Consider the following 26,725-nt stretch of genomic DNA (forward strand, 5'->3'; position numbering starts at 1 on the left):
ATTGTCTTGAAACTTTGCATACTTATTCCTTATACCATAAGGATGATACCTATCATTTTGGATACATGCCCGACCCACACCCATTTTCTTTTTGTTTGTCACCTACAGGCCACAATTCTTCATCGATCGTCTTGAAAACTTTTCATATTTATTCCTTATGCCATCGCTAGCCTGCGATATTTACTGGATTAGGATCCGATTTGTTGCTCAACTTTCATTCATGATTAAATCGATAATCAAGACTATGTCTTTTATCGTACCGACTTTAGTAATGATGATCGAGGCTAGACTGAAAATTCAATCGCAAAATTCTCAGTTCAGGGTGGATCAATTTGACTGAAATTTTCAGCGAATTCCCTTTACATTATCCAGTTTTAACTATTATAGTTAGAACTGCCAGCTCTTTATCTAATCTCCCATAATGTATCTTTAACTGTTTGTGAATATAGGTTTCAATGTCCATAGGAGAACTTCATGTATAAATACACTACTTACATCCATTTTATTTATAGTATTAATACATTTTCATTATAATGCATTTATGAATATAAATTGAATTAGCTTGTAAAGCCATACGTTAGTGTTCACATGAATTTTGAATCTGCAAAGAGTGGTGTTAGTGAATAGTCTAAACAATGTAATCATTTTAATATTTCGTCTTTCAGATTTGTATTGCATTCATATTATATTATGACGTACATCACACATAAATAGAAATGAATAAAGTTTGAAAAGACTAGTATTATAATAACATTGTTTCAATGCAATTTAGGTCAATCCATATCCATTACTGACAAAATAGTCATAAACTGGACTAATGCAACTGAAAGACACAAAAATATTTAGCTGAAAATTTTCCTTATTACAATTTTGGAGTTTCACCAATAGTGTTTTAAAACATTACTATATATTCTTTCCGTCAACCAGTCTACTCTTACCATGTAACTCATTAGAAAATTATATCGTCGGTGAAGTATCAAAAGGGTGTATCTCGGGAAATTAGTCAAATACACATTTTTGCATTTTTAAAATCTCCCAATTAATATGCACATTTCTGTCTAAGCTGTGTATCTCTACACCAATTAGAACTGTTCTGGGTATCATGTGTCCAAATGTTGTATCTTGATTTGTGGAAATTTTGAAATGCAAAAGAAATTCTTAGATACCCGGTACACCCTTTTGACACTTCATCGACGATATGATACACGAGCGTTAGGATTGAATAGTTTTAGATTTTACAAACTCACTTTTTAGGCAACCAAATGAAAGTTTTGTATATATGATGAGAAAACCATAGAATGCTATTGATCTTTGTTATGTTATCTTTTAAGTACCGTAGGTAGGTCTATTTGATCCAATATCACTCGTTATGCAATGCCTATTAGATAGATGTAGTGTTGATGTACGTGGGAGTTTCAATGAAATTTGCCACCTGCACTTGTGCATCTGATTATTAAGAAAATCTGATCAATGCCTTTTAGCGCTCGTTGTGTATTGTTATTAGTGGTATAATAATGGGAAACTTTATATTGCAGAGACATAAAAGAGTTGGATCAGAATAACTAGGACTATAAAACTGTTTATCGAATAATAAAGAGAAATATATGGAATAATTGCATTCAATGGTTCTATTGAACTTTACTTCCTGCTACATTGTTGAAAAGTATAATGAAATATTCCAATATATAATTATTCATGACTTCATGTAATAACTAACAAAACAAGTACATAAATAACCTTGATTTAAAAATCTGATTAATTCCATTAATTAAACAATGGAAACACATTATTATCAAAACAAGTTTAATTTAGATGGCAAAAAAATGTAAGATAAAGTCCAAATACAGTCACAACGAAAAAAATAACTTTTAAAAAGTCCACCACTATTTGCAGAACATACAGTCAGTCCAATTCTTCTGGTCTTACTGGGTGAGTCAATGGTATAATAGATTTTTTATCTTTGTCTCTTGGCAAAGCTTTTCTCATATCAAATGCATCTTCATCCACTTCTCCAGAATAATATTCTAAAACCCGTCTATAAACACTATAGTCTAATTTCTTATACATTTCCACTGCCACTTTATTCGACACTCGTACAAACAGATCCACAAAGTAACACTGCTTTTTTTCTGAGATGGTTTCCAGATTTTGCATCAATTTGGCTGCTAATCCAAGCCGTCGAAATTCTGGTGCGACTGTTAGCGCTGTAACATGGCCATGCCACATTTCCCCTGAGCCTTCTGCCTTACCCATAATGTATCCCATTATTTGCCCATTTGGAGATTCAGCTATTTGAAAATATTCTGGCCAATGGGCAAGATACTGCATGTAAAATGGCAAGCCATAAGTTTCTGTGAGAGGGTCTAAATTTACATTATTGAAACGGAACAGGTCATCACATGTAAATGGTCGAATAGTAGTCATATTGACTGGTTCTTCACTTGTGCCTAATCTTATTAAAGTTGTCCTTTGTATCACTGCCAATGGCAATGGGAATATAAATCTATCTGCAAATATAATTTGGATCATCAGTAAAATTTATATGAATAATACAGAGCTTTTGCAGGTACGAAACTAAGCCTAGAGCTTTTTTTAAAAAAAAAAATAAAAAGGGTTCTTTGTTCATTTATGTATACATTCCGCTAACTTATAACGGGTTTCCATCTTAAAGGTGGATAGCAGTAGCAATGTTATATTTTTGATCCATGATCAATTTATATATACAACAATTACTTGGCCTTGACCTTGAACTCTTGATAGGAAACGAAAGCAAAAAATAAAGGTAGACTATCATTTTGAACTTCGGTTTTAAGTTTTTTTGTATTAAAGACACAAAATTATTATATGACATAGATGCCATGGCTTTTAGAAGCCTATTCTGGACTTACCTCTAGCCTTTCCTGAATATTTACTAGCATTCTAACCATCCTCCCATTTAAGAAACTAAAACAAATTTTAAAAAATCCGTCAAGATATAAACTTCAAAGTTTTTCATAAATTTTAACGCATTCTGGTGCCTAACACATCAAAACTATACCCATCCGAAAGCGCTCCCTATTTTTAGCAATTATTAAACATCTTAACTTATTTTCTGCTAAGCCTTAATGCGCAACTTTCGCTAAGACCATTTTGAAATTCACAGTGGCTACGATGAGTCGTAAAACTAGTCCTCAGGCTATTGTTATGACGATGCTTTCAGAGCCCTCCATCGACGAAGTTAAAAACTGAATAGTCGTAAAAATAGACCTGTGGCTATTGTTACGACCATCGATTTCTATTACTCCTCTGAATCAATGGATTTCAACTTCACTACAGGCCCAGTTCCCCCCCCCCCCCAGCCCACGCCACTAATGCAAACCACTAATGCATACCACTAATGCATGTGGCACTCTGATGATTACCCTTTGCTCCAATGTATGCCCCCCTTGACAAAATCCTGGATTCGGGCCTGACTAGGGTTAGGGTTAACCCTAACCTAACGCTAAACTTTGCCGATGGAGGGCTCTGAAAGCATCGTCGTAACAATAGCCACTGCATTTGAAATTCTCCTGCAATCTTGCATGAAAATACATGTACTACGCTCGATTACCATATAACTATAAGGCTCCACAGATCTGCACAGCATTTCATAACTACAAAAATAGTAAAATGGTTAATTTTGGTGAATGAAATATCTGTCAATATGACAAGGAAAGGGGTCATTCTATGAGAAAATACATTTACTTCTAGTGTCGAGCACCATTTTTGACTTTTCCTGATAATTTTAATTTTTCTAAATATAAAAAATATGTCATAAACACCTTTCTGAATGTACAAACCATGCTCGACACAACCCCATTTTCTCCCCTTCACGAAAAGTGCAAAGTCATCGAAGTTTGTGTTCATAAAAGTTCCTGAAGTCGTGGAACAAAAACAGCTTATTTTTAGGTCAGATTTTTCGACTGTGATAAACATAGTATCAAGTATTAAACCTAGAGGGCCCGGTGTTTGCCGAGAAAGTAAATTGTGATTTTCCTTTGTGGTTCCCACTTGTCAACGGCATCTATAGGATGGATTGGAGGCCCTCCCAATTGACAACTTGTATTGTTCGGATTGTCCAAAAATAAGTGAGGTCCTGTGTAGCCTACACATTAGTGTGCATGTAAAAAAATTATCCCCACAGTTGGAATTCGAAATAGGAGAAGACCCCAGGTAGCGCTGCATTTTGGACAAAATTTTCCTCATAACACACTACAAGGCGTATATGCCCGTTTTTATTAGCCCATCGGTTCAGAAAAGTAGGATGTTGAAACCCATTTCATTTTATTTAGCCAACTGCCTGTTGTCGTTGTGGTGTGGACAGATCCAAGCTAAAGTCTACATGGGTTTAGATAAGAGAGCTCAACTACATGTAGTAGGAATGACACTATGTTCCTTCTAGCAGGTCACCACATTGATTAATATACATGTCCTGTCATTTTTTTTACTATTATTAATACCTCTACCGCTACTTATTTCCCTGAATAATTTTCAGAAGATGGAAAACAAGAATATGACAAGAGTGAAAACGTTTATAAAACGAGGTGATACTGTTGAGATTGATAAGTGTTCTAAAGATGATTGTTGTGATGGCTTGTATCATTGTCCTTACTGTGATAAAGCAGTATTTAAACCAACTAGATCTACTAAAACTATTGACCATATTCAACTTTCACATTTTCCTCATGCAGTTTATTTTAAAGGTTTGTATTTTGTCATAGAATAGACAACTCTTGGTAAACTTTGAAAACGACATAGTTAATCAATTCCAGAAATACTGGACATCCCCAGTTGGGCAACATCCATTATTTCATTTTCTTGTAAGTACATCTAGATCGATTTAACGGAAGTTTTGCTACAGCCTATTTCAATTTTATCATATGAAAAATTGGACTATACACTGTTCTTGCCATGTCCAGGAACCCTGACAAATGGAAATTCCTGGGACCTCCTCGTCTCAGAGTCATGGTGAACCCCCAATAATCTTGGGGATTTGCTTTTTGGTTTTTGAGAGAACATTTATATCAAGAACATAATGGTCAGTGCTAATGGACATACTACTTTCTGTAATGACCTTTCAGTTCTCTCATGATGTCAAAAATAAACATTAATTTAGTAGTAAAAATCACTCCTATAAACCTTACTACGAAATTACAGAAAAGCTGTGGGTAGTTAAACATACATCATGCAAGAGTTAAATCTGCCTATTGCAGGACTTTCTTTAGGTCTGAAATGTTTTCTAAATTATTAATTAGACATTAATTAACTTATCCAAACCATAATCAACTCTCGATGGCATCGCTAGCCTGCGATGTTTATTGGATTAGGTTTTGATTTATTGTTCGACTTCCATTCATAATTAAATTGTGAAATGGATAATCGAGACTATGTTTTTTATCCTACCGACTTTAGTAACGATGATCAAGGCTAGGCCAAAAATTCAATTGCTAAAATCTTGGTTCATAGTTGATCAATTTGACTGAAATTTTCAGCAAATTCCCTTTACAGAATCTAGTAAAACTATTATAGCAAGAAATGCCAGCTCTTTATCTAATCTCCCATTATGTATCTTTAATTAAATTTTTGGGAGAATATTAAATGTTTAATGTTCCAAAATTGAATTAAACAGAGTAACAATTAAAATAATATTTATGGATTTTTTAATTTTTTTTTTACAGATTTGATTATATTAAAATGTTTTCTTGCATGCAGTAAATCAGGGCATTACCATTGTCCTTGTTGTTCTAAAGAAATTCTAAAAAGGGCCAACTTTAAAGATCATCTCATTGGTCATCTGAAGAAAGAAGTAAGTATTTCTACTCATAATACAAATTACTACCCTTATCTGGACTGATAATAGAATTTACTGATACCCGGTAATTGAAATTACTGATAATTGAAATTACTATCAGGACTGATAATAGAAATTACTATCAGGACTAATAATTGAAATTACTATCAGGACTAATAATAGAAATTACCATCAGGACTAATAATTGAAATTACTATTTCTTTTTGCATATAACAAAAGAGATTTTGACGTTGGGGATTCTGCATTAGAATTCCCTCAAACGATCTTTGAGCTCATATATTGATTATTTCTGAATAGTGAATTATTGTATGATATGTGATCAAGTATTTGACTTTCAGAACGAAGATACAGGACATGTGCAAGCTCCTAATTTCAAGCAACCAAAGAAAATTGAATTCTCAGGTAATTTTTATACTGTACTAACAAAAAGAAAGGTGATCATCAAAGTTTCCCATCGGTGTGATGCATAGCTAATATGTAGCACCACAGGCCTTTCGACAGACGTGGATAGCGGGTGTGGGAAAACTGGTCGCCACATCCTACGTACGGCCCATGTATCTTTTCCTACTACATATCTTAGTAGCCTTGTGATCGTCTAGAATTTGTCCCTAGCTGTCTTTGCTTCTGCTTCACGTTGTGTATTTACTTCTTACTGTTTTCATAAGACGTTTGTCTTTCCAGGAATAACAATGCAACAGTTCGTTTTTAGATTTTATATATCACTAGAAGAATGCCCGGCAGCGCTCGGGGGTCATAACCCCGAAACCGGAAGTGGTAGACTAACGCCACCTGGCCTATGTTACTCTCCGGTCCGAGCTACCCCTATACCCCAAATTTCAGACTCAGGGCAGACCTAGTGTAGCCGCCAACCCCGAACAGACAGACAGACAGACAGACGACAGTCACAAATATAAGTATAGATATAGCTGCTTACATATGGTACAATGCATAATAGAATAAAGTCATTCTCTCAAACCTCATCCAGCCAGACTCGCTGGGCGAGTCTGCTGATAGAAATTGCTACATCTTTTCCCTTCTGGAATCAAGCTGTTGTCTAGGAACTCAGATGGTAATCTCTCCGGAATCTAATGAAAATCTGCCTTAAAAGTTTACCATGATTTATTTTATAGGACTCATGGATACCACGCACAGAAAAGCCTATTCATGGCCTTGAACCTGTGCAATTTCTGTTATGATTGGTTACTTTAGCCAAATGATGAAATTAGTAAATTTCCAAGCACGTGTAATCTCGTGGTATTTTATTGACACATACAACCAGCCATGTTTTGGTTCTGTAACTCTTTCTATGTGTCAACCTGTCACTATGTTGATTAAAGTACAATTCTACGTATATGTGAATCTAATAACTTTGCAAAGATATTAATTAATGAAATATACTGCAACCATTAATTTCAAGAGCAAGAATTCTAGCAATATTAATACATTTGCCTCTGACCCAAAAACTTAACAGTCAAAATGCTGCTGGTGGGTGTATATTACAATTATTATGGTCATCTGAATATAAAAAAATCATAAATAGTTATATTGAAATTACTGCGAGATTCAAGGCAAATTAGCAGTTATTTCTCAATCTGATTAAAACACAGATCAGCTTTAGGCATGTTTTGCACAGAACTGTGGGTAATCCACTAGTAACATCAATGCTGATTGGTTAATCAAATGTCTGATGTCATAGGGTCAAAAGCGCTCATATGACCTCTGACGTGACCTATGGCTACAACCGGTCAGATCTTCATGTAGTGTAGGCCATCGAAAGTATAAGAAAACGAAACGAAATATAGATCTGTATTTTAATCAGATTGGTTATTTCTCAAATGACTCACGCTTCCTACATGTGACGCTTGCAAGCGAGTCATCTCAAGTGACAGCTGATGGGCATTTTTCTCATACTCGATTTGAGACAATTGCAAAACCCATGCTAAAAGTATTCCAGTGGATTATGTACTGTAGTTAAAAAAAAAAAGCCAAACTATCAAAGTTAGCTAATCTGCTAGGTGGGACTCATTCAGGTCAAAAAGAGGCCTATCCAAAGATTTTACACAATTCATCATAAATATTTAAGTACCAAATGGCTGCAATAAATGTACATTCATTCAATTATTTTTTTCAGAGAGCAATGATATTAGTTTATGTGAGCTGCCTTGTCAAGATGATGGAAAGAAACATTATCATTGTCATATCTGTAAGACAAAATCTTTTGTGGATTTAAGTTCAACATTAACTCATGTATGGAGATGTAATCAGGAACCAAAAGATAAACCAAGGAAAAATACTTCACTGCCAATAAACAATCATGTACTGGTACCTGCTGAAAACATAACAGTAAGTATTTACTCAGTTCATCGGTAGACACAATTGTAACACTATCTTAGTGATCAGTAGTAGAGAGATCAGTAGTAGATATATGATTTATTTACAGGTATCACATCTACATACAAAAAAATACAGGAACTTAAACTAATATACAGGAACTAGACTACGACAGGAACACATATAACTATATTAAATCCACCATTCTGCCTCTGCCAAGGCAGCGGCTGAACTCGGGGGAGTTCATGTGCTTGTCTTTCCGTCTCTGCACGTCTTTAGTCGTACTTCTGTCAGCAAACTCCTCGTTAGATACCTTTGGACAATAGATGAGACACATGGTCATACATACAATTGTCTCTTTTATCTCATCATGGCATGCTTAGTGACCAGTGTGTATTCTTTTGAAGTAATGCGGAGCGTGTGCACAGATCATATGTAGTTTGTAAATGACATGGGATTAATTACATGTTTAATTAGATCATAGCCAGTCCGTGCCTTAACAGAAGTTTATACAGAGTTGAAAAGTCAATATCATATATTATCAAAAACCAGCTGAGGTCATAAAGTTCTAAGCACCTAAATGATCGTTTAATTTGATGAAAGTTATAGAGTACTTTGTTACACAATCTCTCGTTATACAAATTTGCTTGAATTGGTTAATTTTCTCCACCATTATGAGGAAGGGGGGGTTGGATGGCCGAATGGTAAGCATGTGTGCACTGTATCATAAGGTCTGTTATTGAGTCAACTGGCATGGTTTCATTTTTTCACTTTTGTTTGTAAGCATGAGAGAATGAACGCAATCAACCTTCAGCTTTCCACAACTTTCCGTTCCGAAGTATGAATCCCTCCCCCTTCCCCCCCCCCCCCCCCCCCCACACACACACAGTGACTTTGCCGAAAACCTTGTGAACTCAAGCTACAGTTTTTAACAGATGTTTTTCAGATTTTTTCAAAGCATTGGGGTCATCGAACCCTATCAATATTCATAATCTTCTGTTATCTCCTCTTTGCCAAAAATCGTGTGGTGAACGCTATGGAGGCTATAGGTTTTAACAGATTTTTTTTTTCAAATTTGATTGGAAGCAATGGGGTCATAAGAAGATGAACCCTGGAGATTAGATTTTCTTAAGGGATCCTAGATTCGTACCAAATTTACTCAACATCCAAGTTTTCCTTTCAGATAAGCTGCAGTTGAGACAAAGCTGCTGTGTGGGCATTTTCCAGGCTTTGTGTGGCTATCATTCAGAATATCTAGTTCAGCATTTTTAAGGGTTAGGTTCACTAATATTTTTGAAAAAGAAGTTAGAAATAAACAAAATACAAAACACATTAATAATTAGTTAAAATAATTCTAGTATGTATTCAGGACAGCAATATGGTAAAGAAATAAAAACCTTTGATTACACGTATATCATATCTATTTCAGCATCATATATCTGTAGTTCGAAGGATAGAAGATTTACCTATTGTAAGATGTACACGTAATAATTGTTGTGAAAATAAATTCCACTGTGTTTTGTGTCCGGCAGACAAATTTAAACCAAATTTTCAAAATCATTTAAAAGACCATTATACAACACACTGGAAGAACAGAGTAGAAATTGATGGTAGGTTTTATATTTTCAACAAAAATAATGTGATTTGCCTTGTAGTCTTGAATCACGGTGGCTAAGTGGATAAGACACTGGCTCGCTACCCGGGAGGTTGGGTGTTCGATCCCTGCATTGGCCGAGAAAGTTAATCCAGTTTTTCCGGCGTGGTTTCCCCTTGTCAGTGATGCACGATGGAGGGCCTGACAAGGACAGATGTCTAGTCGTTCGGATGTGACGAAAAACCGAGGTCCCATGTACACATTGGCGTGCACGTAAAAGATCCCTTGACAGTTGTAATTTGATATAAGAGTAGGCCTTAGTGCCGCTGTCCGGGCAAAATTTCCCCCATAGCACACTGTATGGCATATGCCCGTCTTCATTAGCCCAGTTCGGAGCAGAACAGTAGGATGTTAAACCCCATTTCATTTCATTTCATTAATATGATTTGTCTATTACAGTTTATAATAGTTTAATCTCTGATTTGCATTGTAGTCTTAAATATCGTGTCTTTAATATGATTTGTATATTACAGGTTATAATAGTTTAATCTGTTATTGTTCAAGTTTACCAGTATCAACCAGTAACACAATAAATAATAGACAACATTTTCACTGTCCATTCTGTGGTATAACTAGACGACACAAAATAGCTATGGAAGTACATGTTGATGGTTGCAATGGAAGGGGAAACAATGATAAAACAATTTCTACTTCTTATACTGATCAAATGGTTGATGCAGAGAAGATCGTTGATTCAGCGAAAATTGTGGATTCAGAAATGGTTGTTGCAGAAAAGTTGGTTGATTCATCAGTGGTGTTGACAAACAGGACGGTTGATTCATCAATGGTTGCTTCAGAAAAGATGGTCGATGAACTTAAAGTGGTTATTGATTCAAAGGATGTGTTGGCATCAGAAGACATGGTTGAATCAGAATTGAACGATGTAGAAATGGTTGATCCATTGACCAAAACAGAAGCAGTAGAGGACATTACAGAGATTGATACAAAAATTATGAATGAAGAAAATGGAATTACTGTTATAGATAAAGGAGAGAATAGTCTGTTAGAGATACAGGATTCAATGGATGAGCAGTCAGAAAATTGTCCAATAAGTGAAAAAAGTTCTTCAAAATCTGTTGAAGATACGAAGGTATATTTTATTAGAGAGGTTCCGCAACCAGTACGAACTACGAACACAGCTTCGTACTTCATTTTTGACAGATTTCCGTTTCCACCAAAATGCGAAGTCCGAAGTAAGATCTTTAGTTCCAAGATTGTTCACCTGAAACAAGGAATAAAACTGTTTTTTTTATCAAATTCGAGATGATTCGATCTTATCGCCGACTGTCGGAAAAAAAAAACAAGTTTCACAGCCCGAAAATTTGCCCAAAATCAGAACAATTGACAACCACTTTGACGTTCATTAACCTTCTACTGAATGTCAAAACTGTCTATAAAACCGCAAAAATATGAATTTCATCCAAAAATCAGCGAGAAAATCATGATTTCGTACTTCGTTTTTTAACCACAAACTTTTCCCGATTTCTTCGTAGAAAATGGACGAACCAAATGCCGCTTATGTCAATAACATCACACGAAGTGATACGTCAACACGAAAACAATTCGTAGTTCTTAGTTCGTAATGCCTGCGGAACCTCACTATTATTACTTAAAACTACTGCTCATCCTTTGCAAGCTACACTGTTGTGGAAGTTGAATCTTTTTTTAAAGTGAATATCAGTCAAAAAATTGGTACAATTCTTTTCAGTATTTACACAGAAATAATATAAACAATTTTTGTTGAAACAGAGGCTGCTGTTGAGGAAAACAGTCTCAAATTGGCAGTTAAGCCAGTGAGCTGCACGTTTGAGATGTCAGTCATTATGGAAAATTTTGTCCAAGATCGGATTTCTGGTGCTTCAGTCCAGTCTTTGAAAAAAAGACATGATCCGTTCTCTTTTGTACAGTATAATGAGATAATTAATATATCCATTATATGGAAACATGTAGCACTGTTGTCCTTAAGACAATTTTGGTTCTTTGAAAAATTGTTGCTTCACTCTGTCTATAGAGTCAAATCACACGTACTTAATGAACGTGAATATATAGTTATACATAAAAAAACAGTGATATTTTGGTAAAATCATAACCATTGTCAAAATATCCATCAAATACTATCTGTTTATTGACCTATGGTTAGTAGACCAAATAAGGTAATGTTCCACTCTCTGATCTTTAGAAATAAAGAGGTTTATTCCATATTTGGGATGGAAATTAATGTCAAGGCTAATCTAAGATGTCCAGAAATAAGGGGGTTATAAAAGAGGGTGTTGAGCGAGACTGGGCAGAGCTCACCCAGGTATTCCAAGCAGCTATTATTATTGAGAACGAGGAACCTTCAAAGCCATTACAGCTTAACAATAAAGTTGTAGGAACTATTTAACCTGTAGTGTGATATATTACGATCACGAAGAAAAAAAAACACAACCCAACAAGTCCGATAGTATTACAGACATGTCTAGATTGTTGTCTATGATCATAAAGATTTGCATTGTCACGTCAGTCCTCAAAAATGATTTTGTTTATACCACAGTAAATAAATAACATGACTTTCTATTTATTTTACAGTTGTTTGATACATTATTTGGGTTGATACCAGGAAGTATACAAGAGTTACTGGGATCTAGTCAGGAAATTATAAACACTTGCTTGTCTGATATAGCTCAATCAACTTGTACCACTCTCAGATGGTTCTCCCATCAGGAAAATAGATTTGCTACACTGTCAGGGGACTTTCAGTCTCTAGATATGGCTCAGAAATTGTTTACATCAGTAAGTGCTAAATAATAGTAATAAATAATAATAATTGGCTCTTTTGAAGAAAATAGTCTTAAAGATATATAATGTAAGATTTAGATAAAGAGCTAGCCATTCTTGCTATAATAGTTCGAAAATAGATAATGTAAAATGAATATTTTGAAAATTTCATTCAAATTATTCTATTGCGAGCAAAGATATTAGCCTCTGAAGGTTTGAGAAGACGTGTGCAATAATTTCAACCACTGTAATGGTTGTTAGAAGCTAAGTCTCGCTCCTCCATTTTTAGCTTAAATCAAAATATGGCTGAACTGTTCTAATCTATTTAATATCAGAGAAATCTGATGCCATCAAGTTGATTATGGCCTGGATAAGTTAGTTAATGTCTAATTAATAATTTAGGAAACAATTCAGGCCTAAAGAAAGATCTGCAATAGGCAGATTTAGCTCTTGCATAATGTATGTTTAAGTTTGGTTTTGAAACTGTTGGTGTCTCCTATTTGTTTTATTGCAAGAGGAAGATCATTCAACAATTGAATTGCCAATTTCTTGATCTTAATTGAAGTGTTGGTTTGTATTCTTGTTGTAATTATGGAAGATACTGTGGTGCTGTGCGGATATCTTAATATTTATATTAAATCAAGTTGAAATACAAAAGTGGGGGGTATTATAAGGTCTGTCATTAAGATAAACTGGCGTGGTTTCAATTCCCCAGTTGTACGTGACAAAGAGTAGGGTCGCCTGTCCAACTCTTTGGGTTTTTTCCGGGTCCTCTGGTTTCCTCCCACTGAAATAAAATTGAAACATATGTTAGTCCCGAAATGGCCTAGTTTGTGTTGAGTGGATGTTAAACCCCAATTCTCTCTCTCTGAAATACAAATGTGAACAGAGCTTGAAAAATCCAGAAGGGTCTTCTCAACCACCACAGTCCCAGGGCAGCAAATACTTTACCAAATAGGATGTATAGTTTTGAAATTGACACTATTTTTATTCTTTTCCAGAAATTAACAGAGAAAAATATTTTTAAGACCGGTCCTGATATCACCAGGAGCGATTACCCATCCAATTCTAGTCCAAAAGATCAATTAATTCAAAATATTTTTCAAAATATAATAGAAAATCATAATCAGATAATAGAGGAGAAACCCAAAGAAATCGTATCAAAAATAATGGATCAAGAAGCTTCCAGAGATAGTAAGATAATGAAAATTCATAAAAAGCGAGGAAGGCCGAAGAAAGTGTGTGCCAAAAAGCCTAAAGATTTGTCATTTAAACCATTTTCAACTGTTATTGATACCCCAAATAACCAACGCTATAACACAAGAGGAAAACGAGTTAAAGTCTATAATTCAAGAGGTGATGATATTGACGAGGATGATGAAGATGTTGAGGATAAAGATTATGAGTTACCAGTTAAAAGTTTGAACAGGTCTCTTGAAAATGAACAAAATAAGAGGAATGATGAGTTTGATGATGGTGATGATGATGATGATGATGATGATGAAGTTAATGATGATGATCCAATACAGAAATCATCTGTATCAACGATGACATATCTGAGCGATGAAGACGAGGATTATGAGGACGGTGAAACAGAGAAGACTAACAATCAAAGTTATGAAAACTCAAACAAAGACAATGATATGACGAATTCAACTTTATATATTCCTCCAATAAAAGTTATCAAGCCAGCTGTCCCCATCCAAATTACCGCTAACGAGGAGAATGGTAAATGCCCTGTATGTGATTTCCAATCTGATGATTTTTTTATTTTGGTCAATCACACATTACAGAACCATCCTGACTATCCGGTAACAAGTCTTTCATGTGAGATTTGTGAGAAATTTTTCCAGAAACATTTAGGATTGTTGAGGCATTTGGAACGAACACACTGTCCACAGCAACAAACAGTGGAATTTTCGTGTGAATATTGTGTCAGGAAATACAAAACTGCTAAATTACTGGCCTGGCACCTTAGTTTTACGCATAAAATAAGTACCGTTAATTTGGTGTGTAAGAAGTGTGATTACGTAGCCAAATCACCGCTCGACCTTCGGAAACACAAGTTAACACACCGTGGAGAGAAAGCATGTGAACAGTGTGGAAAAACTTTCAAATATTTCTGTTTACTAAAAACTCATATTGAAACTGTTCATAAACCTACGGCAAATTTCTCATGCGAACATTGTGATAAAGTTTTCAGCCATAGCAAGTATTTAAAATCGCACTTAAAACGTCATACTGGGATTAAACCTCACGTCTGTCGTATATGTAACGCAGCTTTTTACGAATCAAATACTTTAAAATCCCATGAGGAGACACATCTGGATTCAAAAGACAGAAAATATAGATATATTTGTTCTTACTGCGGCAGTAAGTATAACAACAAAACAAACTTCGAGGAACATTTAAATAAGCATACGGGAAATAAACCACACAAATGCGTCCATTGTGATAAATCGTTTGGTTATAAGACCATGTTATCGCAACATATTCGATTTTCACACAGCAATGACAAACCATATAAATGTGAATTTTGTTGTAAGTCTTTTAAAGTTAAAACGCGTCTGACACAACATTTGACTACACACACAGGTGTGAGTAAATATGTTTGTGAATCGTGTCAAAAAGCTTTCACGTGTAGCACAACATTGAAAAAGCATTTTTTAAAATGTAAACTTGCCTTTGACGTTCTACCGGAAGAACATCAGCTTGTTCTGCCGGAGATAGAATATATCGAAATGACGGAGACAAACGGAGAAACACAGACAGTAATCTTGGACGCCTCCCAACAAAGCTTTGAAACAATGTATCTTGGCGATGTTCAGTTGGAACAGATCGTCACGGAAGAAGCGATGGAAGTTAAAGAACCAGTACAAGAAGAGGTATTTGTTTGTAGTGAGTGTAATATGGCGTTTAATAGTTTTGAACTTGCTCAACAACATATACTGACATCTCATGCATAAGTCATAATGTTTACAAAAATATCAATGAAAAACTTAAGAGTAAAACATATAGAAGCTTCACCTAAGGGATTTGCAAAACGTGGGGTTGCTCAAGATCTGCAATTTAGAGGGGCATTTAGCATCAACAGATTTAATTTTATCACATTTGGTGCCATGTTTTTCTTTTTCCGATGTATTTACTTTTGTTGAATATCTAAATTATACTGAAATTTGATTTTCAGAATTAGATACTATTGTTTCAATGGCATTTAGTAATTGAACTGGAGTATACAGGTCACAATTCTATGGAATACATTTACTACTTATTACTCAGCGACGTTTTGACAAGGCTTGATAATGACTAGAGAAGCCTAGTCGAAACGTCGTTCAGTAATAAGCAGTAATTGTATTCCATAGAATTCTGACCTATATAAGGCCTCATGTGTTGACATTCTGTTATAGATGCATTTGTATATATTTAAACTTCACTTTATATAGTATTAAAATGAAATGACTAGAACTGAAAAAACAGTTTGAATTATGTGACAAGGGTCTATTATAGTCTGACAGTATACTCTACATAGTGCCAACATATTCTAAGGTTGGTGCTGACAATCAGGGATATCTCTTGTATTATATCAGCCATGTTAATTCTACATTCTGTGCAAAATTTTAGATTAACTGACAACTTTATAGTTGTAAATTATTGTGACTCATTGGTATATTTAAATTGTACAAAAATATTTAATTTATTAGTACTGGTATATTTAAATTATTATGTATAAAATTTGTTAAATTGTTGGTATATTTAAATTAAGAATTATTTTGCATTGAATAAATTATTGCAATAATAGTTTAAATATTGCTACCAGTGTACATCTATATCTATGTAGTATGTATGTTATTTTGTCAGGGAAAGGGGAGTTGTCCCAACTCCCAAGCAATTTTTGCATCTGATCCAGTTTGTGCAACACATGTGTACCATTTCTGAATCGGTGGCACAGTGATTATGGTGCCTGCTCACCAATGAGGAGTCCAGAATTTGAGTGTGATGTTGGCCATGAATGTTCCTCCATACTGTCTAGTCTGCAGGACCAAGAGATTTGTCATTTTGATAAAACGAAAAATCATAGGACACTTGTATACTATTAGCAACAGGTTCAGGATCTCCTGACAGTTATAAATTGAAATATGGGTTGGCCAAAACTTTCCATATAGCATGGCGGATGCCCGTCTTACAAAGTGTGATCATGATGTGTCAATGAGTATGGCACTGATTCACAAACCAGGAGGTTCCAGCATGGTGTCCCCTAGTCATTGGTGCAGGATGGAGGGTTATTTCAACAGCGGGGGGTTGGGTGGCCGAATGGTTAGTGTGTGGCGCTGTATCATAAGGTCTGTCATTAAGTTAACTGGTGTAGTTTCGAATCCCCTGTTCTATGTGACAAGGAGAAGGGTCGCCTGTCCAACCTCGTGGGTTTTCTCCGGGTCCTACGGTTTCCTCCCACTGCTAAAGACCCCTACACGCAAGCGAATTATTGAAATAAAATTGAACCATATGTTAGTCCCGAAATGACCTAGTTTTTGTCGAAATGACCTAGCTTGTCAGGCCCACTAATAATAATATATCTAACAGTAGCAAATTCATCCAGCCATCTCAATCATTTTCAACAAATCCTACAGAGCAAGGTTGGCATTCAATCAAATATACAGTCACTACTAGTTGAATTTTGCCTAAAATGCTTGAAATCAAATATCTCAGTTTCTACATGCAAAGGGCAAGATCATTTTCAACAAATCCTACAGAGCAAGGTTGCCATTCAATAAAATATACTAGTTGAATTTTGCCAAAATGCTTTTAATCAATTATCTCAGTTCCTCTACAAATGCCTTACATGCAAAGGGTAAGATCGTGAAGTGTCCTAAAAAATCCCATTAAAACTTTTTCCTGTCTTGTACTGTCAAAATGTTAACAGAAAGACAACTCTGCAAAACATGTTCAAAATTAAGGATCCAAGAATTCTGATATCAGGTAGAGTTCTTCCGCATACGGTAATGAACAATTCCACTGTTGCATTCACAATATTTCGACAAAATGAACAATCCCTGCATATATGAACAAAATTCTTACAAGAAATTAGTGTGCATTCAGTTCACACAAATAGTTGACAGACAGCCGATTCAAATAATGTTAATATTCGTCCATAATGTGGACCTATTAAAAAAAACAGTGTCAAATTTTATACTGATAAACAATGGAATGTTTGAGATCTTCATGGTCAATTACACTAAGATCCCTCATATCCTACCATAAAGCAAATTTTCAAGATAAAAAAAAAAAATAGGGGATCACGGTGGCTAGCCTGGAGGTTGGGTGTTTGATCCCTGAGAAAGTTCAACCAGATTTTCCAGTGTGGTTCCTCCTTGTCAGTGATGCAGGACAGAGGAGGGCCTGACAAGGACAGCTGTCTAGTCGTTCGGATGGGACAAAAAACGAGGTCCTGTGTACACATTGGCGTGCACATAAAAGATCCCTTGACAGTTGGAATTTGATATAAGAGTAGGCCATAGTGCCGCTGTCCGGGGAAAATTTCCCTCATAGCACACTGTATGGCTTATGCCTGTCTACATTAGCCCAGTTCGGAGCAGAACAGTAGGACGTTAAACCCCATTTCATTTCCAAAAAAGCTAGATATCCAATTGGTTTAGACCAAATAACAACAAATGTAACACATTTCTCAAACTTTAATGACATTTTTACAAATAGCTTACAATGATGAATTTGATATAATTAACAAAATATCAAATGATATTATATCTAAATTAAAACATATTCACATAATATACAGAGTCTGAATCACATGTATTTATATGTATACCATACACTATATCAACAAAGACTTAACATAGATATTTACAAAAGACTGGTTACTGATATCTTCACTACAGTATCACTACAGTAAACTATTATCAAAGGGATTAATATCAAATGTCACCTATTTCTTTCAGTTAAAGATACCTTCCCGGGTACAAACTTTGTGATTTGATGATATATTTGGACTAAAAACATATTCAAAGTAACCAATCTATCAAAAATTTGCTTCAATAGGGACACCTATCTATAGCTATAAGTAAGCTGTTGTTAGATGCAATGTCTGTCAACTTGGCTTCATTGTGGGAGGGTCCATTTTTCAGAATGTATTTATCATTACTTACTGTACATTTACCACACATATTGAGGCCTCCCTTAAGCTAGCACACAATAAGCTAGCAGTCAACAGTCGGTTTGTCAGTTAGTGATGCCCTGATAATTTTGCCCAGTGCTTGCCCCATGGCCGTTTTTCGGGTAATCCAGTATTGTTCTAGTAAGAATGGGTGTCTATACTTTCCATATATACCAAATTTGACATACTTTTATTGAAAATAACCACCCGATAAATACTTTTCTGGGAAAGTATCTTTGATAACTATTCGAGAGTACAATGTAACAAAATTCAGAACTAACTGAGATTATACAATTAAGTTTAATTACTCAACATTAGATAATAATTGAATGTGTGCTTGATTATATTATTTTCATTAAAGGGGAATTATGTAAGATTTATAATATTTATAATATTTCAAAAATAGATAATGCAAAATGAATATATTGAAAATTTCATTCATATTACTTAAATTTTAGCAAAGTTATCAATAGTTGTAGTTTTGACAAGATGTGTACATTCATCATAACCACCGTACTGGTTATTCAAGTCTTAGCCTTGCTTCTCCATTTATAAATTAAATCATTAAATGGCTGAACCGTTCCAATCTACTTAAAATCGGATCCATCCAATACCATCGAGAGTTGATTATGGTTTTATCATGTTAATAAATGACTATTTAATGATTTATGTAACATTTAAGGTCCAAAGAAAGACCTGCAATCGGCTGATTTATCTCTTACATTAGTTACATTATGCCTCTTTAAGAATGTAATTTCTAAATATATTCTTCAAAAAAAGTAGGGGATATTGAAATGCAAATACCTATGCAGGTTACGATATGATAAAAAGTCATGGACATTTGACATGCTTTGAGAGTATGTTCACAGATGAAGAACTTATCGCCCCAACAGAACCACTGAGCTGCACATGCGACAAGCAATAGCGCCATACATGTGGGAGGGATTCATTGTCAAATTTGACATTTCAAGGAAGGGTTGATGAAAACTGCTGCGTGCTGGTTTATCTATCCATGTTTGCTTTCCTATCGGTTCTTGCATAAGATTTACTGTTTAGCGTATCTTTGCTTGAGAATGTTACGTTTAATTTGATCGGGGGACTTGTTCGTCAACGTCAATATCAACCGACAACACTGCAAGTATTGACCGTGGCACTGCAAGAGGAGTGGGTCAGATTGCCCCAAATCATGATTGGACGGTTGATTAGGAGCATGCCACGACGAATTGCTGAATGTCTGAGGATTGGTGGAGCAATTACTCATTATTAAGACAAAAATCAAAAACGTCCATTTACACATTTGACGGTGTATCTCTTTGCGAGTAAAATGGTTCTGTCTGATAAGCCGCCCATATGAACTGTTTATGTGCATGTGTAGGCAATTGGCCTGTTATTAACATACACTAGTTACCTTTAATAAAAAACAGCAGTGCATTTCCGCAGTGTTGTATTGTTTCTGGATATCCCCTACTTTTTTTGAAGAGTATATTTTATGAAATTCAAAATGTGATAATATTAAAATCAAAAAAACATTTTAGTTTGTAAGGGTTGCATTTAGGCTAGTGTTTAATCCTAATCTACATTGGAGAATACAGGGGAATAAGTTATTATAAATTAAAATAAAAGATTGGACAATGTAATAGTTTGTATAATTATAGGTCTATATATTAGATACACCCTGTCTTTCAGCTTGTTCTATAGCTGCTTGTAGATTGGTTTCAAATAAATCACACCTGAAGATAAAACAAAAATATAATAAAACATGGTAGCTGATACATAAGGGCAATCCAATTTGATTTTAATGCTTCCTGATCTTAAATAATTAGCCCTGTGATAAGCAGTTAGCAGGGTTTATATTTTCAAAATATTTTTTTCCCAAGAAATATAAAGTGAAATTGATCCTGAAGAATTGAAATATCAATTGATGTGACATAAATACAGTCAACAACAATCATAAGGACAGCATTTACTACAAAGATAATCACAAAAGGAATACTAATTTCTGGATAAGGAACTGGATCTCAAGCACTACTCGTCTTGTTATTCTTCTTCAAAAAAAAAAGCCAATTCAAGTACAATTAATACGAAACTTGGCATGCATGTTCCTTGAACAATTGTGCAATGATTGGTAGACTTTGATTTTTGATATGATTTCACAATTTCCAAGATAGCTGTAATAACGCAATATTTGGTTCCTGTTTTAAAGTATGCTTGTACTTGTTTATTATGAGGAAAAATGTTTATGTACTTTAGTCTATTTTTTTTTGCAAAAAGAGAGAGAGAAATGGGGTTTTGTGTCGAGTGGACATTAAACCCCATTTCTCTCTCTATATTATATTTTGCAGGGTATAAAGGATAACACTTACCTTATTGGCATATCGAGTGAATAAAATGGATTTTTTAAAGCAAAATCGGAGTAAACTTCATATAACTTCTTTAAAAATATTTCAACTGCTGTTTGTTTGGGATCTGTCATAACTATGAATTTTATACCTGGAAAGAGAAAAACAACATGTCATCGAAGGCAAAGAAAGATACATATACATCAAAGCCACTGATTTTTACCCGTAACAAACTACAATATTGTGAAAGTTGAATCTCTAAAAAGAATACCAGCGCTAAAATGGATCATTTTCAGGGGCGGATCCAGGAATTTTTGCAGGGGGGGGGGGGTCATGTTCCTAAGACAATGTATCTTCCCCCCCCCCCCCCCCGCAATTTATTATGAATTAATACAATGACATTGTGATTCAATTTCATGGATTCATGGATGCAAAGCATTAATTGTGATATCACATAATGTCTATATCATTATCTCGTGCTTTGAGTGCCCATCCTGTCCCAAATCTGACGATAAATGATAAAGCACACGGCCGAGAAACCTTTCTCATAAAAAGTGTTGATTTACAAAAAAATTTATGTGGCTGAGCAGGGGGGGGGGTTGATCCCCCAAACCCCCCCTCTGGATCTGCCCCTGATTTTATCATTTACAACGATACAATTAATTTTTCAACATTTGGCATCCTCTGTAGATAATATATATAAATAGGCTAAGTGAGTAAGACTGGAGGTCGCGAGATTTCGATCCTGGTGTTGGCCAAGAAAGTTCATCCAGATATTCCGGCGAGGTTTCCCCTAGTCAGTGGTGCAGGACGAAGGGCCTGACAAGGCCAGCTGTCTAGTCGTTCAGACGAGACAAAAAACCCAGGCCCTGTGTACACATTGGCATGCACGTAAAAGATCCCTTGGCAGTTGGGAATTCAATATAATAGTAGGCATATGCCCGTCTTCAGTAGCCCAGTCAGAGCAGAAAAGTAGGACGTTAATCCCCAATTCATTTCATATCTACACCTACCTGTCATAGTTTGAAAACAATGTAGTTTAAATGTATCTGTTTCTAATAGATCTATTCCTGATGATCTCTGTTCCGGTGACAATTGACAACCTATAGCAAATAACCTGAAATAAACAATTTCCTTTAATATAAAGATTGATCTGTTGCTGCTAGATTGTCTATCAGAGAGAGAGAAAGAGAGAGAGAGAGAAATGGGGTTTAACGTCCACTCGACACAAACTAGGTCATTTCGGGACTAACATATGGTTTAATTTTATTTCAATAATTCGCTTGCGCGTAGGGGTCTTTAGCAGTGAGAGGAAACCGGAGGACCCGGAGAAAACCCAAGAGGTTGGACAGGCGACCCTAATCCTTGCCAAGTACAACCGGGGATTCGAGAGAGAGAAAGAGAAATGGGGTGTAACGTCCACTCGACACAAACTAGGTCATTTCGGGACTAACATATGGTTTAATTTAATTTTATTTACATAATTCGCTTGCGCGTAGGGGTCTTTAGCAGTGGGAGGAAACCGGAGGACTAGCAGAAAACCCACGAGGTTGGACCGGCGACCCTACTCCTTGTCACGTACAACAGGGGATTCGAAACCACGCCAGTCGACTCAATGACAGACTTTATGATACAGCCCGCACGCTAACCATTCAGCCATCCAACCCCCCAGATTGTCTATTAATCTGTAATGAACTTATTATCCTTGCAAGAATAAATGCCTTATGACAATGCATTCTATATAAAAATCTTTTAAGTTACTTGTTAGATGAGGATTATTTTTATGGATTATTCTGGAAAATATTTCCTTATGATCCCAGCTGTATCACTGTATCCACCCTAACCTAGTTTTCATGGGCTACTGGCCTGAGTACTTGCTATAAAAGATCAGGCCATTGAGAGAGAGAGAGAGAGAGAGAGAGAGAAATGGGGTTTAAATTTGAAGTCCACTCAACACAAACTAGGTCATTTTGGGACTAACATATGGGTCATTAATTTTATTTCAATAATTCGCTTGCGAATAGGGGTCTTTTACTCTTTAGCGGTCGGAGGACCCAGAGAAAACCCACTTGGTTAGACAGGCGACCCTCATCCCCTCAGACCATTTAAGTCTTAAAGCCTGTTGATTTTGATAAGTTGCAATTGGATTTTGGACACTTTAATAAAAAGAGTGTCTTCATATTGCCCATTGACAATAAACAAAACATGTACTTACGAATGAAACATACTAGCCAACATCAGTTTTTCATTGGCTGTGAGTTTGGCACGACCAAATTTAATATTAATTGGGTAGTTACTTTCATCATTTAGAACATCTAATATATCTCGTCTGTCTTGTAAAACTTTTCCCGCTGCTGGTATCCCATTAATAGATAAAACTGTATGACCCACTATAAAAAAAGAACAAAACTAATTAAAGATATTATTAAGAAAAAGTAGAATATGAAACATTCAGTAAAATTATAGAAGGAAAACTCAGAGAGGTTTCAATGATTTGCCAAAATACTACAAGAAATGAAATGAATAAATGAATAGGGTTATACATACATTACGCAAGAGCTAAATCTGATTATTGCGAGTCTTTATTTAGGCTTCAGATGTCATAGAAATTATAAATTAGTTCTTTATTTACACAACAAGCACAAAATCAACTCTGTAGACCCACGGATGGCTTGGATTCAGCTTGGATTTAAACAGGATTTCGTTGACTGATTTAATTTTAAATGGCTTCGTGAGCGGAGATTAACCGTTACGTTGACGTCATACTCCCCGATCGAGGCTAAATGATAGAGTGTACGATGCGAGACCGCTGTTGAGTGATGCCTTAACAAATGACATCTTAACTATTTAAAGTGCAATAAACTAAACACAGATAATGACAAATTATACAATTCCTGGAGACCGTGTGATGACTAATACAGACGGACAGGTCTTCTGTCTTAATAATATCAATAAAAATATTTTTATTTCCCCAATAGGCACGACGCCACTGGTGTATACCTATAGATTTATCATAATTGTATTATAATATTATGTCCTATATTCAATTGATTTAATGCATGTCCAAAATACAAATAAGAATAAAAAATTTTCCCTCTCACTCATTTTGTCTAATTGTTATAAAAATCCAAAAAGGTAAAACACAAATTTGGATATGATGACAGCAGACAAAAGACAGCAGAGATTATGTAGGTGGAGTTAACGCCTGTCAATCAAACGATCGGCCATACTAAGAATCAGTGAAGATGAAATTCAATCCCATTTCTAGTCAAAAATTACACTGGTGATAACTATGTTCAGAATAAAGTAATTTGATGGAATTTTCAATATATTCTTCTTTTATCATCTATTTTTGAACTGTTATAGCAAGAATGCTCTCCCATAATGTATCTTTAAACATTTAGGATAATCAATGGATTTTTTGAGAATGACATATATTTTTTTACATTTATATTTTCTAGAGTTATAGTTCACTTTGTTGTATTGTGAGTTTGACATCACAGCAGTGTATTTAAAGAAACTAAATCTCTATTCTTTGGCACCTAGGAATAGGCACAAATGGGTCGTAACGCATTTAATAATGTAATATGAATGTATATAAACGGATTTTCATTTAAAGATACATTCCTGCGTACAAACTGGGTGATTTGATGATATATTTGGACTAAAAACATATTCAAACTAATTAATTTTGCTTCAAATCCTTCTCAAAATATTGCAATTGCCAAGGAATACCCTTACTATAAAAAAAATCAATCAAAAGAGGTCATGTTTGTGTCACGTGACTTACCTCTCTCGGTACCTAGCAAAGGGGGCGAAGTCGGAGGAGAATTCATTGCATACACAAGACAATGTTGTCTTTAATCGCTGACTATTTATTACAAATATCGAAGCCTAATTAAATTCTCGGATTATCCACTGCCCAAGTTTTTTCCCGTGGTTTTGAACTCAGAAACTGTTGTACGTCTAGCTCTTCATAAAGTTTATCAACATGTACATCAAGCGCTCAATCTCCTTGTGCGACCTTTGACGTCACGCGTGCCGACACTCCTAATCGTTGGGCTGTCGATTAGGGAAACCCTTACAGTTTTGTCCTGTATGCGCTCCATGAGTGTTTTTCAGGGCGTCCAGTATTTTTCTAGTAAGATTGGATATTTCTACTTTCCATATATACCAAAATTGACATACTTTTATTGGGAATAACCACCCGATAAATACTTTTCTGGGAACCTATCTTTAATCGTTGCTGTTTTTACTGTAATTTCTAATCAGTTATGTTCAGCGAAGAGTTCAATCTGAATGGTCGTCTTTGACGTCTGGTTATTCCAGTCTACACCGGAAGTATTCATATGTGGGATATGTTTACCCTCGTTCATTGCATCCCTTCATTACAAATGGGGCCCGAATGCATTCTGGCATGCATTTCGTGTGCTAATTTTAAAATTTTCATTTTGCCTTAACTATTGGATCAAAACGCCCATCTTTTCACAGTAATAACAACATCAATGTTCATTAAAATTGACCAATAAGTCATGCTTGCAATGTCGAAGACCGTGAATGACACTGAGTTAAAGACTAAAGCCAGTAAAAGTAAGGCTGTTTTAGGGAATATGGCCATTATTTCTTAGTCTATTCGAATGACTTGTGAATTCTATATGTGAGGGATAATCGAACTGAACATTCTGGAATTGAATTCTCTCAATCCCTAATGAGAATTTGGGTCGACAAGTCATTCACTATTTGAATATCTTAGTACATGTATCTCGACCAATCGCTATAGCTGAATTTGCTGAAACGTTTGATTAAGTAATAATATTATAATTATGTCAGTGGTTCATCATTCGTGTCCCAAAACAGAATGTTGTGCACTGCCAGTGCAAAAATGGCAGGCCTGTATAGTAAACTTTACTGTAAAGCAATCGATGATTTTAACCTTTGATTCCATCTCTCTCGCCGAAAGCGACCACTACTTTATCATCAAATGTTTTCAATACAAGTTCTAGAGGATAACTAAATGTTTTTTCAACTTCTGGTCTTTGTGTATTATGATCATATTGATAAATTAATCCACCAGCTTTATTTACGATGTAAACACTGAATATCCCCATCTTTACAACCATTCGTCTTCATTCAATTCTAGAGAGCTTGACATAAGGGAACTTACTCTTTTTTCCTTGTGAAATTCTCTCCGGGATCAGACCACAATTTTTTCTCACTGTTTTTAGATTTTAATTGTAGTTATTTGTTGGTTTTGTTATTTTTATTCCATGGCTTCTGACCTATTTACCCACATTTGAGCCAATTAGTTCACAATTATTCTTCATGTAGATAGAACTACTCTGTAAAACTTCGACAGAAATTAATATTGTAACTGGTAATTTTTTAGATTCAATAAGCAGTAAAATTGTAATTTGCTCATTTCAACTAGACCCCGCCTCTCCCTCGACCTGATAATAATTAGGCTGTGTGCAAATTATTGAAAATAACCCCAAATTAAATAGTGAAATGCAATGCATTGACGTTTTATTTTTAAAATAAAACATTTTTACTTCAGATGGAGCTTTAGTTTCGTTCTCATTTCAAAAGAATTGAAAGATTTTAGTGAAGACCATATCTGGCTGAAAGTAGCTAAGTCTTTTATTTAA

General features: G+C 35.2%; 3 protein-coding genes across 3 annotated transcripts; 1 reads left to right on the forward strand and 2 right to left on the reverse strand.

Annotated features, from left to right (window-relative positions):
* Nucleotides 1–485: 485 nt before the first annotated feature.
* On the reverse strand, nucleotides 486–2,502 carry LOC126826846 (N-alpha-acetyltransferase 20). Its single transcript, XM_050555954.2, has one exon. The coding sequence runs from the start codon at nucleotides 2,422–2,424 to the stop codon at nucleotides 1,903–1,905; it is 522 nt and encodes a 173-aa protein (XP_050411911.1). The 5' UTR covers nucleotides 2,425–2,502; the 3' UTR covers nucleotides 486–1,902.
* A 255-nt stretch (nucleotides 2,503–2,757) lies between these two features.
* On the forward strand, nucleotides 2,758–15,858 carry LOC126826790 (uncharacterized). The gene is made up of 9 exons (XM_050555867.2): nucleotides 2,758–2,782; nucleotides 4,514–4,721; nucleotides 5,697–5,824; nucleotides 6,169–6,232; nucleotides 7,962–8,173; nucleotides 9,591–9,771; nucleotides 10,289–10,905; nucleotides 12,384–12,587; nucleotides 13,574–15,858. The coding sequence occupies exons 2-9, from the start codon at nucleotides 4,517–4,519 to the stop codon at nucleotides 15,536–15,538; spliced, it is 3,576 nt and encodes a 1,191-aa protein (XP_050411824.1). The 5' UTR covers nucleotides 2,758–2,782; nucleotides 4,514–4,516; the 3' UTR covers nucleotides 15,539–15,858.
* Nucleotides 15,859–18,247: 2,389 nt separating this feature from the next.
* On the reverse strand, nucleotides 18,248–26,232 carry LOC126826841 (trafficking protein particle complex subunit 4). Its single transcript, XM_050555948.2, has 5 exons — nucleotides 26,014–26,232; nucleotides 23,296–23,470; nucleotides 22,094–22,197; nucleotides 21,105–21,231; nucleotides 18,248–20,471 (listed from the first exon to the last, which is right to left on the reverse strand). Exons 1-5 carry the CDS (start codon nucleotides 26,198–26,200, stop codon nucleotides 20,399–20,401), a joined length of 666 nt encoding a protein of 221 aa, XP_050411905.1. The 5' UTR covers nucleotides 26,201–26,232; the 3' UTR covers nucleotides 18,248–20,398.
* Between the last annotated feature and the right edge of the window lie 493 nt (nucleotides 26,233–26,725).

The sequence above is a fragment of the Patella vulgata genome, chromosome 7, assembly GCF_932274485.2.
Source record: "Patella vulgata chromosome 7, xgPatVulg1.2, whole genome shotgun sequence".
NCBI lineage: Eukaryota > Metazoa > Mollusca > Gastropoda > Patellidae > Patella > Patella vulgata.